General features: G+C 61.0%; 1 protein-coding gene across 1 annotated transcript in view; it reads left to right on the forward strand.

Annotated features, from left to right (window-relative positions):
• Positions 1–13,882, forward strand: part of SEMA4D (semaphorin 4D) — an 89,867-nt gene that overhangs the window by 53,195 nt on the left and 22,790 nt on the right. Inside the window, exon 4 of the mRNA XM_035028977.1 lies at positions 8,253–8,325. Coding sequence (XP_034884868.1) covers positions 8,253–8,325 — 73 coding nt within the window. The remainder of the gene's footprint in view (positions 1–8,252; positions 8,326–13,882) is intronic.

Below are 13,882 nucleotides of genomic sequence, written 5' to 3' on the forward strand. Positions count from 1 at the left end.
GCCGCTGGTGTGACTTCCGGAAGCGTCCAGACCTTGGTTTTCTTGTGTGTGAAGGAGGGATGACAAGGAGGAGGAGGATGGTTTCTGGCCCATCGAGTTGTTGGAAGAGCCTCCGTAAGAGGCCCACACGTCCCTGGTGGCACGTGGAGACCTGAGCAGCTCTTCTTCCTCCTCCCCTCCCCCAGAAGGCTGTCCTGGGAGGATGGGGACGCCGGGCCCCCCAGCTGCGTCTCCAGAGGGTGGCTGCCGGTGGGGGCAGCCCTGGGGGTGCGGGGAGCTGGGGAAGGTGAGGATGGGGGCTGCCTCCAGGCCAGCGGCAGGTGGTCTGTGCCTGGTGGGCAGATGGGGCGGATGTGGCGGGTGTGGCCACGGCCGTGGGCTCTGCAGGCCTCTCCCCGCCCCTCCCCCAGCCAGCACATCAGCTTCCGGGCCCAGAGCTTCCGGTGCCTGGAGGGCCTGCGGAGGCCTTGAGGGACCCGGAGGTGGGTGGGGCGGGGCTGCGCCAGCCCCTAGGGAAGCTGCATCAGCCACTGACAAGGTTGAAGCCTGGAGGAGCGGTCTGCTTTTCCCGGTAACCCCACGGCCGGCCAGCCGGAGCTGGTTTTCCGCTCCTCTGGGTGGCACTTCCTCTCCAGGGGTCCCCCCGCCCCGCGCCTGGAGGTAGGGCTGGCACGCACGCCGTCGGGGTCCCTGCGCAGGTGGTGGCCCAGCGCAGGGACCGTGCTGGGCAGGGCGGGGGGCTGTCTGTGTCTCCGCTGCTCCCTGTCCGAAGTGAACGGGCCAGACTCGGGGTTCTCACAGGTGCCCGCTCACGTGTGCGCATCGTGGGGAGCCGGGCCCAGGACTGTCCCTCTCTCTGCTCTCCGTGGCCCCCTGGACGGCCCTGCCTGCGCGTGGCCTTCGGTGGGCAGGTGCAGGCCGGGCCCATGTCCCTCGCTGTGTCTAGCAGCAGTGCCTGAGTCAGGCTGGCTGCAGGTGTGCTTTGCAGTGAGAGGGGGGCCGTTCCCGAATGGAAACCAGCCCCCCGGGCGCTCCCGACTGCACCGGGACGCAGCCCACCCCAAGGGGCGCTGCCCCGGCCAGCCCGGCCCCGCACGTCCCCGGGGTGAGGACCCAGGACTGGGCAGAGGCTCCCCAGCAGAGCTCAGCCCAGGGCGGTGGCCGTCGGGGACCTGCCGAGACCTGAAGGGCACTGCTCGGGGCCACCACGTGTCCCCAGGGCGGCTGCCTCGCTCAGCCTGTTTCTGTGGCGGGACATAGCCACCCCGCTTGCACGGAGGCGGCCCAGGGCCCGGGAGTGGCCGGCATGTGGGGCGGCCCTGAGCTCTGCCTGGCAGGCAGCACGGCCAACTGGCCAACCTCTGGGACCAGTTCTGCAGGAAATGAGACCTCGGGTCCCGTCATCTCCAGTAGACAGGGCCACTGATGCTCACACAACCTACTTCCCGGGTCCTTGGCAGAATACAGTTCCATTTCCTCAGCCGTTGCCGGCAGAAAGGCAGGGAGGCAGCAGTCCTGTCCTCTGGCTGGTGACGCTCTGGACCCACGTTTGGGGTCCCGTCTGGTCTGTCCCCATGTCCCCATCACTGGATGAGGGGGCCCAGCTTATGCGAGGGGGCTGTAGGCAGCACCCGGAGGCCTTTCTCTGGCAGGATGCTTGCTTGGCACGACCGTGACCCTGCTGAGGCCGCCACGAGCAGTGCCAAGGCCCTAGTGGGGGCAGAGGGGCGGCCTAGTTTATCCTGGTGCAAGAATGTTCTAGAGGCTCTTCTAGATTTTTCAGTTGACTTTGGTTCCTGTGAATTGTGAGGAGACCCCTCTGCCTCTGTGCTGCGTGTCTCGTAACATGCTCCCCGGCACTGGTCCCCGGGAGGGAAGGCGCCTCCTCGGGCCCGCTGGGGACCATGAGGGCCGGCCAACCTCTCAGCCCGCGTCTTCCCACCTGGAAGATGACGTGGGACGGGGACAGAACCGCTGCCACGTTTCCGTGTCTCGCGCCTTCTGAAGCACCCGGGAGGTGGCGCCGGGCTCAGAAAGGGAACGCCCCGCCTGGTGTGCGAGTCCACACCGCGGGAAGGACGGATGCGCCAGGCTCCAGGGCGGGTGACGGGTTGGCAGGACCGGGGCCAGCAAGCCTGGCCTGCGGTAGGAGGGTAGACCCGTCTCCGGCGTGGAGGGTGCAGAGTGGACTCCTGGAATCTGGGGCCTGGGGTTCCCTTGACCTGGGGCCTTCAGCAGAGGTCACTCCCAGGCACCTTCTCACCGTCTGGAGGGTCGAGGGCATTTGATGTTTCCAGTCCAGTTGTCTCCACTGCCGTGAGGGTGGGTTTGCTGGAGGCCGACCCCGCATCGTTTTATGTGGCCCTCGGCACTCACACGGCAGCTGGCCTGGAAGCATCTGGAAGATGAGAACCACAAGGGAGGGTCAATTGGAGGGGTGAATCAGGTCCAGTATGGGGCTCCTCGTGTTCCCCTCAAAGGTCACGCTGCGGCGGTGCTTACATTGGGGTATGCCTCCGTGGGTAGTTTGGAAAGTAGAAACGATTGAGATTCTGGGCATAGACCATGTGCAGGGGCTGGACGGTGGGCATCTTGGCAGCCGTGGAGACGCTGGTGCTCCCCAGGTTAGGGGGAGGCTGGGACCGTTCCAGGCCTCCCCTGGCACCTTCTCCTCACCGCTGGGGGAGCGGCCCTCGCTTTGTCGCCTTCCCAGCGCTCTTGGGAGGCCATCCCCCTGCCCACGGCGGCCACGTGGTCCACGGTTGATGGCGCATGGGGTGGTGGGGTTTGAACATGGATCAGGGGGTGCAAGGTCTCATCGTGACAGGCTTTGCTGCCAGGCGCTCAGTCAGCTGCTTCCAGGGCCTAGGTGGGCGTTTCTGGGGGTCCCCTTGAAGGGGTGCAGAAGCTGGTGAATCAGAGCAAACGCTGTGTGCACCAGATAGTGCACGGAGGTCGGCGTGGTGGCCCCCACTAGGCGTGGTGATGTTCCTTGTGTCCCGCCTGGGGGTCAGCCCCGGGGGCCCTCACGGTGCTTTCGCCTGCTGCATGCGCCTTCTCTAATGGTTTTGCAAGCAGGGAGCAAAGGCCACGTCCTGGAGGGAGGCCAGGCGCAAGAAGAGGGGCTCGTCCTGGCTCAGCCTTTGCAGGCTTGAGCTGGATGGCAGCCCGCGGTCGAGCTGGCCTGGCTCTGTAACCCTGCTGTGTATTTTTAAGGAGACACTAAAGATGAAGGCAAAGAGAGTGGCATTTTGTGGGTTTTTTAGACTTAAAAAAGAAATCTCCGCCTGGACCTGGGCTTGTCAGGGCTCCAAGGCCCGTCCCTCCCGCGGTGGCTAAGAGGAGAGATGTCCTGGTCGCTCTGCAGCTGGGCTAGGTCCATGCAGGGGGCAGGAGTCGCGTCCTCGGGTGCAACTCCCGCTGCGGAGACTTTGTGGGCAGGATGCTGCCCCAGGTGGCCCAGAGCGCAGTCCTGAGCCAGCCCCGGATTAGGCACGGTTCTGGACAAGTCTGTGACACCTTCACACCCCGGCACATGGCAGAGAGAAGGAGCTCCCTGCTGTGGGGTTGGGGTGCCCCTTGTCTCTGCCCTGAGCTCCTGGAGGAGAAGCATCCATTCAAAGTGGAGCCAGACGCTTCCACAGAGAGCGGTTTCCAACCCTGCCCGCCGAGCTGTGACCCGCTCCAGCCCCAGGGCGATGGACAGTTCCGGAGCCCCGGGACCTGCTGGCCGGGCCTGTGGGGGATCGCAGGACGTAGGAGGGAGGGAGTCCCAGCTCTGCCGGAGGCTTGAGATTCGTAACTGCCTTGTGAGTCTGACAGGGCTGCCTAAAACCCGTCTCATCAGGAACTGGGGTCAGTGGGGCCACACAGCTGTACCCCCGCAGATGGTGTGGCAGGGCTGTGGCCTGTAGTTGCTGAGTCTGTTGGTGCGAGCCGAGGGTTCCTTCGGAGGTCCAGCGCTGTAGTCCGACGTGTGCGCACCCCAGGGAGTTGGACATGGGTAATGGGAGTGACCTCCTGTCTAGGGGCTGAGGGAGTGGCTGGGGGCTGGAGGGGCAGTGACCTGTTCCCGTCCCCACGGCTGGGAAGTGGCATCCGAGGGCCCGGAACCCTTCACTGGAGTAGCACGCTCTACCGTGCCCCCTGTTAGGGGAGAATAGTGACCGCCTGAATTAGGCATCTCATTGGCTTGGAAGAAGTGTGAACAGTGTGGTGGACATCGACTGTTTCACTGCAGAGAACGTGTGCCTTTGCACACAGAGCGCAGGGAACGGAAGACCTGAGCGGGGACTGGAGTGAAGTACGTCCTGGGGACTGTGTGCGACCGTCCCCGTAGAGGGCAGCAGGCCTGTGAGGGCGGTGAGTGCATGCTCTGAGCGTGTGTGCCCGCCCCCACCCCCAGACGAAGGGACAGAACCTTAGGACCGCTTCAGCGTGACCCCCGTGTGCCATCTGCACTTCGGCAGATGGGCTCTGGATACAGGAGCTTCTGGGTCGGGTTTTGCTGGTGGTTGAAATCAGTCTTTGAAAATAAATTTTTAGGGGCACCCGGCTGGCTCAGATGGTAGAGCGTGTGACTCTTGATGTCAGGGTCGTGAGTTCAAGCTCTGTGTTGAGTGTGGAGCCTACTTTAAAGAAATGAATTTTAAGTGAGAAACTGGCAAAGAGCTGAATGGCCAACGTTATCCTATTGGATTGTGGAATATTGAACTGCCATCTAAGTGCGCTTGGGGAGCGCTGGATGCCCACGGGAGGCCGCCATACAGGAGGCCCCAGGGAAGGAGGCACAGTTCACCTGGACGTCCTGCCCTCCCCTCCGGCCAGCCCACAGGGGACGCCCCCGCTTCTTCCTCGCACTTCCTGGTCTCTTGTGGGGCTGCAAGCCTGCTCCTCCCGCCCTGGGGTGCTGAGCTGGGATTCACCTGCACTCACGGCCACTGGACCTCTTTGCTCTGTGTCAGAGTCCCTTAGAAGGAGGTTCCGCAAAATGTCCAGTCAGTCGGAAATCACCGAAAGTCTGTCTGCTCTTCTTGGAAACTTGTGTTTTGATGGAATCCCTTTAGTAAGCTTTAAGCAGGAAACCATATGTGAATCGCGTGCAATGTAGCGATTCGACGGTCTGTATCAGTGTCCCCACCTGTCACCGTACGGCGTGGTTACGGTTACTGATGATGTTCCCTGTGCCATACTTTCTATCCCTGAGACTAACTTCTGTTCTGACTGGGAGTTTATACCTCTTAACCCCCTCCACCCACCTCACCCATCCCCCCCCGCCGGTGACCCCGGTTTGTTCTCTGTATTTAAGAGTCTGGTTTTCTGTTTGTTTTGTTTTTTAGATACCAGTGTAAGTGAAATATGGTGTTTATCTTTCCCTGATTCAGCATAATGCTGAGTATGTGAGTGACCTCCTGTCTGGGGGCTGAGGGAGTGGCTGGGGGCTGGAGGGGCAGGTCCTTCCACGTTGTTGCAAATGGCAAGATGTCATTCTTTTTGATGGCTTAGTAATATTCCATAGTGCGTGTGTGTGCGTGTGCGTGTGCACAGCGCACCTTCTTTATCCACTCATCTGTGGAAGGACGCTTGGGCTGCTTCTGTATCTTTGCTGTTGTCAATAATACTGCAGCGAGCATATGCATGCATGTGTCTTTTCCAATTAGCGTTTTTGTTTTCAGTGGGTAGATACCTAGCAGTGGAATTACTGGATCATAGGGTAGTTCTGTTCATTTTTTGAGGAACCTGCATCCTGTTTTCCATGTGGCCATACCCATTCACTGTCCCACCAAGAGTGCACGAGGGAGCCCTTCGCCACGTCATCCTTTTTACCAGCCGCGTAGTATTCCATCCCCCAGATGTGACGCGATTTGTGTACAAATCAGCGTATGTATGTACAGCACACGTGTGTGTACTGTTTCCAGAGTTCTTCTACCGAATAGCCTCCTACTCGGGCACCTCACATATGTGGGGTGTATCCACTTGAATTACCGGTGGAGAACTGCTGGGTCAGGACTTCTGGGCCCGCGCTGCCCCGTGGCCCCCAGAGAGGTCGCCCAATGCATGTGGACATGGCCCCCGGCCCCCTCATCACTGCACTTTATGGGCAGCCGGCCTCATGGCTGCCCTTCCCAGAGGTGGGGAGTAGCCTCTTGCTTTGGTGCGCAAACCCGCGGTGAGGGTCAGAGTCAGGGGCTTTTGGGAGGTGAAGTCACATGTGCAGAACACGGACAAGATGCGTGCAGGACCTGCCTCGCCTTCGCTCTGTGCTGTGGTCAGAGTGGTCACTGGGCAGCTACCACCGGGCGTGGGCGTGGGGGAGGGGTGGACAAGGCCACGTCTCTCGGGAGGGAAAGAGAAACACTTCTCTCTCTCCTGATTAATTTCTCTTTCATTTCGCAAAAGGAGTGTTGAATTCTTATGCGCGTTCTGGGAAGTGACGCCCGGTGAAGGGAGACGCAGGGTTCAGGCGGTACGGTGAGTGGCTGTGTGGGGACTGTCTCCTGCACTCTTCGGGACAGCGATACCTAATTACAGTGCGTGGGTTTTTCTGTCAAGAAAGCAGAAAGACGGGCGCCTGGGTGGCTCAGTTGGTTAAGCGACTGCCTTCGGCTCAGGTCATGATCCTGGAGTCCCGGGATCGAGTCCCGCATCGGGCTCCCTGCTCAGCGGGGAGTCTGCTTCTCCCTCTGACCCTCCCCCCTCTCATGCTCTATCTCATTCTCTCTCAAATAAATGAATAAAATCTTTAAAAAAAAAGAAATCAGAAAGCACTGGCATGGTAGAAGAGTGTAGACAGCTGGGGCCCGGGACCTGGCCGTTGGCTGGGCCGGAAGTGCCTGGTTTTTACTCAGGAACCGTGGGGCTAGGAGCTGTTTGGCGGAGGGCAGAGGTGAGGTGGCCTCGCCAGGTGCGTGTGTGGGGCGGGGCGGGGGGGTCACATGCCGACAACCTGCCCTTGGTGCTCAGCGCCATGAAATTCGGGTGAACACGAGACACACCTGCTTGTATTTATTGAAGTGACAAAGGCTTATTGAATTTCCAGAAGAGAGCAGTCTTTCAGTTTAAAGTTTCTTGGCATTCAGGTTGTTGATGTAAACCTCTTGCTTCTGCGTGAATCGCTTACGTTTCCCATGAGTGTTTTGGGGAGCGTGCATGTGGCCACCATGTGTGCAGGAGAAGCCCGCGGTCGGTCCCGTTGGCCTGTCGTATGTCTGTCGGCTGTGGCCACACGTCCCCCCGTGTTCAAACAGCAGACGTGGGCTCCGGGTGCGGGAGGGTACGGCCTTGTCGGGGGACGCTTCCCTACATGCTCACGCGTGAAGATACTTCTGCTTAGAAGTTGGCCGTCGGCAGTAGCTGACCCAGAATTAGAAGGACCCAGAATCGGCCTTTGCGAGCCCGACAGTGAGATGTAAGGAATCCTAACCACTTCTACCAGTACCCGGGGGTCTCATTTGCTCGGGATTCACGGGAAGTGTCTCAGGCCGCGAGGTGACCCTGGGAGTCGTGGGAGTGGGAGTGGGGTGCCAGCCCTGTTTGTGGTGTGGGCGTGACTGGTCCCACTCCGGGGGCGCCGTGTGGGAGAGATGGGGCGTCGGCCCTGCTTCCAGCGAGCACCTCCTACTTCTCAGCTGTCTTCCAGAAAATGGCAAGAATTGTACCAGCTCTTAAAGCAAAAGAAACAAAAATATTCCAGCCACCAAAAAATGCTAGCATTTGATTCTGAGGTTTAAAAACTGTGCTGGATCATTCGCAACTGTGAAGGGTCCAGCACCGATGTCCTCCACACCTCCACATACCCTGCACAGGGCCCCCTGGGGCTGCCATTCCGATCCTGTCCGTTTGTCATCCTCCTAGACTCGGGTGTCCCATTTTGAGGGCTCCCCCCTGACTGTTGGACGTCGGTGAGGATGAGTTCTCACGGATACGGATCTGAAGCTAATAGCTTGATTCTCTTTCGGCAAATGGCTAACCAGGACCGTGGGGAGTATTTGATTGGCTCACTTCGCAGGGAAGTGGCTGTGGTCAGTGTTTGGGGACCCGCCAGGTTACACTTCCTTTATGGGCGTGTTTGCACACTCACTCCTCCCTCCCGTTTGCACAGGGCATGAAAGCCACACCCATCCTGGGGTCTGGAGGTCTAAAAAAAAAAAAAAGAAAAATTGCAAGAGTTTCTTTTTAGTGCCTCTCCAGGAGTGATGCTGAGGTACGTGGACGGAGGACTTACGTGTTGAAATAGTCTCCTTTCCTGTTAGTTTCAGAGCCAAGATTTCTGAAGACTCCGTCCTGGAAACGACTGAGGGGAGGTTCTGGAGGCGCAGGATACAGGTAAAGACGCATGGTTTCTGCACCTGTGTCCCAGCTTAGCGAAGCCGACTCTTGTAGAAGCCTCAGTGGGATCCCACAGACGGTTGGTCCCAGCTCCCCGTGCGCTCTGGGGGCCAAAGGTCGGGTCCGGCTGTTGCTGTGTGGGGCGTCTGTCCGTGCCGGGCGCCGGGAGCCCCGCGCACAGCCTGCCTCTCCTCACCCCACCCCAGCCCTGCCTGCCCTTTGTTTCTATTTCGGTTCTCTCTGGGGCGCTGGACCCTGGAGGCCCGGCAAAGCTCCACTTCCCCTCTGGGGGTGCAGGGGGGTTGTCAGCAGGGTCCGACGTGCAGGGAGGGGTCTCCATGTCACCCAGGCCCCGGTTTGGGGCTGTTTTGTGATTAATCTTCGTTTCGACCACGTATCTCCAGTTTAAAAGGAAAGAGAAATGCCAGTTTAACGTAAAAGCAGAAGGAAAGCCACACCCCACTTCTTCCTCGTAGTTACTCCTGTCCCGTGGCCGGCCTCCAGCAGCCCCACCACCCCGTGTCTGCCGCGCGGCACCGTCACTGGGACCTGCCTGGCCGGCTTGCTGGGGCGGCTTTAGTGAGCACAGCTCCCCCTCCAGGGTCCTTAGCCCTGCCCGTGTTTACATGTGGGCACCCACGTGTGTGCTTTCGATTCCCTGCGCCGTTGGGCCGGGTGCCACCCAGTGAGGATGCTGCCCACAGCAGGAACTCCAAGCCCTGGCGCTTAGGTTACGAGCATTTTTCCCCCAGGTCATTTATCTTTGATTTTGTTTGTTGATCTCCTTATGTTAAAAAATCGTTGGGGATCTTGGGGAATTGGGAGGGAGGACTGGGCCCGGGCGGTGGCCCGAGGTCTCGGAGGTAACGTCCCCAGGGACGGGCCCTCCTCCTGCCTGCCTAGTTAAAGCAGACGAGGCCTTCTTTATGTACATGCAGACGGGACAAAGACGCGTCACGGACGCCCAGCGACCCCGGGAGAGGGGCCGGCGCATGACCGCTTTGGGACACACTGCCCCGCGCTGGGCGTGCACGTGGACTGGTTCGGTGGGGGGAGGGTAGGTTTGCACAGAGCGGGATGAACGTCCGACTCACTGTGTACAAAACAAACATCGACAGTGAGTTCCTTGGCTCTTCTCTTCCGTGCCTAGAGGTAACCACTGTTAACAATTGGATGTGTGTCCGTGAGTGTCCATGTGTCCGTAGGCCTGTATCCATGTGTGTCCATACGTGTTTACATCCATGTCCGGGGGGGGGGACCTCCTCCCTGGACACCGTGTGGGCCTCCCCACCTGCTGCCGTGCGTCTGCCTTCAGTGCGTGGTCGGGGTGCACTCTGCTCACGGGCCGATCTCGGGGGCCGCCCGGCCTCCTGCGTGTCCGTGACCTGGCCCCTGACAGAGGCACGTCCCCCTGTTGCACCTGTGTCCTCGCTGGACCGCAGGGCCGCCCGAGTCCCTGGGAGGTAGGAGTGTGCTCCGTGGTAAACTGAGGGCGCCCTCAGGAACCCCCTGCCCGCCCGCCCCTCCCCTGCACCGGCTGGCAGCGCTCTAGATTTCTCTGTGCCTCGTGGCAGGTAAGCGGCTGCAGTATTTTAGCTCACGTTTCTGTTAGCAGACTTCAGCGCCATGGGAGCTAGTTCTGAAGGTGGGACAGTTTTACAAGGTACGGGAAGTTAAGAATGCGGGTAAGTTCTAGTTAAAGCGGAGCTGTTCCCTGTCTTCTACCCGAGTGTGTGTCTCACGCCTCTGACTGGGGACTGAGCACCCCTGTCCGTGGTGCTTCACGTGACCCCCAGGTGTCAGTGGAGTCCTCTGGCTTGGAAGCCGCCTGGGTGACGTCTGGTGCTGAGCGCCCCGTGGCACCTGCAGCCCGGCTGGCACAGGGCGGGCCAGCCATGTCCCCGGACAGCCCTGCTGTGCCCCAGGAGCCAGCGTCCAGCTGGACAGTCCGGTGGCCGCCCCGGAGGGAGCCAAGAGGAGAAGCCCGGGCAGCACCAAGTGGGTGCCAGGGATGCGGGCAGGTGCACACGCCCCCCAGCAGGGGACGGGTCCGCGGGCAAAGGGTCTGGTGGTGTCACACGGGCAGTACAACCCCTCCCTCCACGGGCCTCTCCGCTGGGGCAGCCACGGCCGGGCCCTCCCCGCTGCCCCCGGCAGGAGCCCCCTGCCCTGCCCGTCCCTGCCCCCGCCAGTCTTCTGACTGTCCGACCGGCATCACCCCGCCGTTGTCCTCCTGGCTCCCGTCAGCACACACGGGCCCCGGCTCGGGCGAGGGAATGAGGCTGAGGCGTGTCGGGCCCGCCCCGTGGCCTGGTTGTCCTGCGAGGTGGTGGAGGGTGAGCCCGCGTGCTGGCCACTGTCCCGCGCCCCTGCCGTCCCACCTCCAGGGCTGCGCACGCGATGCAGTGGAGCTGGGCCACCGCTCCAGGGCGTTGTTCTGCGTTCTGGGGAAACTGAAGTGCCAACAGTAAACTGTTCATTGTGCACGTGACATGTGACACAGAGCTCCTGAAGCCTGTCCTGAGTCCTGAGGGGACGGGGCTGTTTTTGCACGGTGGTAACATCAGCCCACAGCCAGCAGTGGGGGAAGGGAGCCCGGGGGCGGAAGATAGCCTGGGGGCAGGCGAGGGGGCTGGGGGTCAGCCTGGGGACAAGCAAGGGGGGCTGTGGGGTGGGAGGTCAGTCCGGGGCAAGGGCCGGCAAAGGCTAGTGGGCCTGCCTGGGGACAGGGATGGGCGTGGGGGGTGGTCAGCCTGGGGGCAGGCGGGAAGGAGGGGAAGCTGGGGGCAGGTGCACGCCCCCTGCTGTGGGGACTGCAGGCTCTGAGGGGGCCTGGGGCTTCACCCACCCTGTCTGGCAGGCCAGGCTCCCCAGGCAGCATCCACAGCTGTCAGGACGCCCCTGGGCAGATTCCCAGGGTGCCGGCAAGCGCACTCGGAACATTGGTTTCACGTCCTGCTGCTCAGGGGAGCCCTGAGGCCTGCGGTGTGGCCTGAACAGTGTCCCCTCTGTGACCCCCCCCCCCCCGTGGCCACGGACAGTTGGTCCCAGGAGGGGAAGCCAATCCCAGACAGCCCGCCGGGTCCCCGGAATCTGGCCCACGGGTCCCCAGTGGCAGTCCCTGGTCACACGTCGGAATGGATCAGGCTTGTTAGGGTGCAGCAGAGAGCGCCCACCACACACGTGTGTACAAGTGTGCGTGGGTGTGCGGTTCACATGCACACAGAGCCATCCATGCGTACACACGCGCAGACACGGGGGCAGTTCCGTGAACTGGCCCTTAGCCTTGCTGGTTGCTGGGTACGTGGTTTTCAGACGTGGTTCCGGACCACTCAGACGGAAAGCTGGAGGGTGACAGGCCCTGCCAGCCTGAGTGAGGGGCTTGGGGCCCCGCTCACTTCCATCCTGCGGACATTGGGAGCGGGACCGTGCACTCCTCGTGAACTCACACGAGGACTCGTCGGTACTGGGGTGACACTGTGGAACCCTGTCTCCCTCTTGGGCTCCTGGCTCCGTGTGACACTTTCCCACCGGGGACACAATGCACACCCCCGTCTCCCGGCTCCCAGCGAGATGCCTCTGCTTCCCAGAAACGCCCGGGAAAGCCAATACAATGGGCACATTATCCACGTTTCCATTTTAATATTCCCACAGTGGTCCTTAATGCCACGTGCCCCCTGTAATCCCGGAGCCAGGACTCCTGCAGGAGCACGTGGGGGCCGCGGGTCCGAGTGTGTGGGGTGCGTGCGCTGCCTCCGGTGCTTGAACTCTAAACGACAGCCCGTGCTCGTTGAAAAAGGAAAACACACCCGGCCCTTCCCGTATCCTGAAGCAGAACGTGCAGCCGCACCGCCCCGCCCCAGGAAGGACATCTGCGGAGCCTGGGCCTGTTCCCCTTCGGCCGTTTGTGCGGATTTTTAGAGACCATTCAGGAGGGAGAGGCAGGGTCTGGCCGAGGCTATCGGGAAGCCCCTCCGGTGCGTCGGCGGGGTGGCCTGGGGTGGCTGGGGGCAAGTGGCCGCCCGGCTCCTGAGTGGCGGTGTCTGGGTGGGTGCGAGGGGAAGGGCCGTCGAGAACATTCCCTCTTCTCACGCGGACCGGTTCAAGCAGCACGTGGGCACCAGCCCGTGTGGGCAGCTCTCTAGAAGGTGTGCACGCTGCCACCCAGTGTCGGCGCAGACTCACTTGGTGCATTTGTCGGGGGGCAGGGCAGCCTCTGCTGGAGCTCTGACCCATCCAATCTGTCCATTCTAAGGTTCACGCTGGGTATTTTGTTCGTGGAACTTCCTGCCTGTCAGGCCTCCCCGTGGCTCTCCCCAGCTCCGGCCTTGGTCTCCTAACTGGACAGTTTGCCTTTCCCCGGTCCTGCCCACTGCAGACGGGGCCAGGGCCACAGGCAAGTCCAAGGCCTGCCACTCAGTGAAAAGGATGAGGCAGGAAGGGATGGAAGGGAGTGGCCCTGAGGCCAGTGTCACTGTGGGGAAGGCCCAGCCACCAGAGCCAGCCAAGAATGTTCTGGAGGAGGGGCAGCTTGTGCCCGGGCTGGGGGTGGGACATGGTATTGCTGTGGAAGATGAGGATGGGTCCTTTGCCTCTCCTCCCCATCCCCACAAGGGCAGAGTCCCTGCACCCTCTGGGCCTGTCCCCACGTCACACAGGGCCTCCTACTCCCAGCTGTTCTTCCTTCTTGGGAATACATGTGTGAAGTAGCTCCCTTGTTTTCCTGGAGCAGATCCTTCAGTAGCTTTCTGAGAAAGGATGTCAGGGAGGTAAGAGGAACCCTTGTGTTTGAACCCTCCCATGTTGATACTTGGGCTCGGTTCAGGATTCTGGGTGAGACGCCATCCTCCTCCAGGATGTTCGCAGCACTCTGCTTTCTCCCAGCCATCAGGGTGGCTCTGGAGAGGTCACTGTATGGCCGGTTTTCTCCCGGGGAGCTCCGGTGTGGTCTTCCTTCATTCATCGTGCTGCGGGGGGCTTTCATGCTGTAAACGCGCTTCCTCCCGTTCTAGATATTTCTTATTTCTCCTTCTCTGTGTCCTCCACCCTCCTCTGGAGCTGGACGTGGGCCTCTGGACTCCAGGCTCCAGCTCTCTTGTCTTCTTTCCCGGTTTTTATCTGAGCCCCTTTGTGCAACTTGGACGAAGCCGCCTCAGTTTTATCTTCCCATCCTTCAACTGGACATTCTGTTTCTTTCATCAAAATTTTCATTTCTAAGTCCACTTTCATTTCCTTGGGTGGATTCCTGTGGCATCTCCCGCTTCCAGGCTCTGGTCGCGGCTCTTTGGTCCACAGAGCCCGCCGATGACGAGCCATGGTGTGCAGGCACTGGTGATGGGCGCGGACGTCGTCAGACTGCGCTACGCGGACTTCAGTGCGCTGCGTTAGAAACAAAGATGTCGCTCCTTCCCTGTGCTCTTCCCTCTCACCGACGTGCCCTTGTGGCCACGTGCCTCCTGGATGTCTGCAGCAGAGGATGGGTCGCGCACTGCCCCGCGTCTGGCGCCCGTGTGGGTGGGTCCTCGCCTGGCTGCCCAGAAGAGTGACTTCTGTT

This window comes from Mirounga leonina, unplaced genomic scaffold (genome assembly GCF_011800145.1).
Source record: "Mirounga leonina isolate KUSES-001 unplaced genomic scaffold, KU_Mleo_1.0 Mir_224, whole genome shotgun sequence".
In the NCBI taxonomy this organism is placed as follows: domain Eukaryota; kingdom Metazoa; phylum Chordata; class Mammalia; order Carnivora; family Phocidae; genus Mirounga; species Mirounga leonina.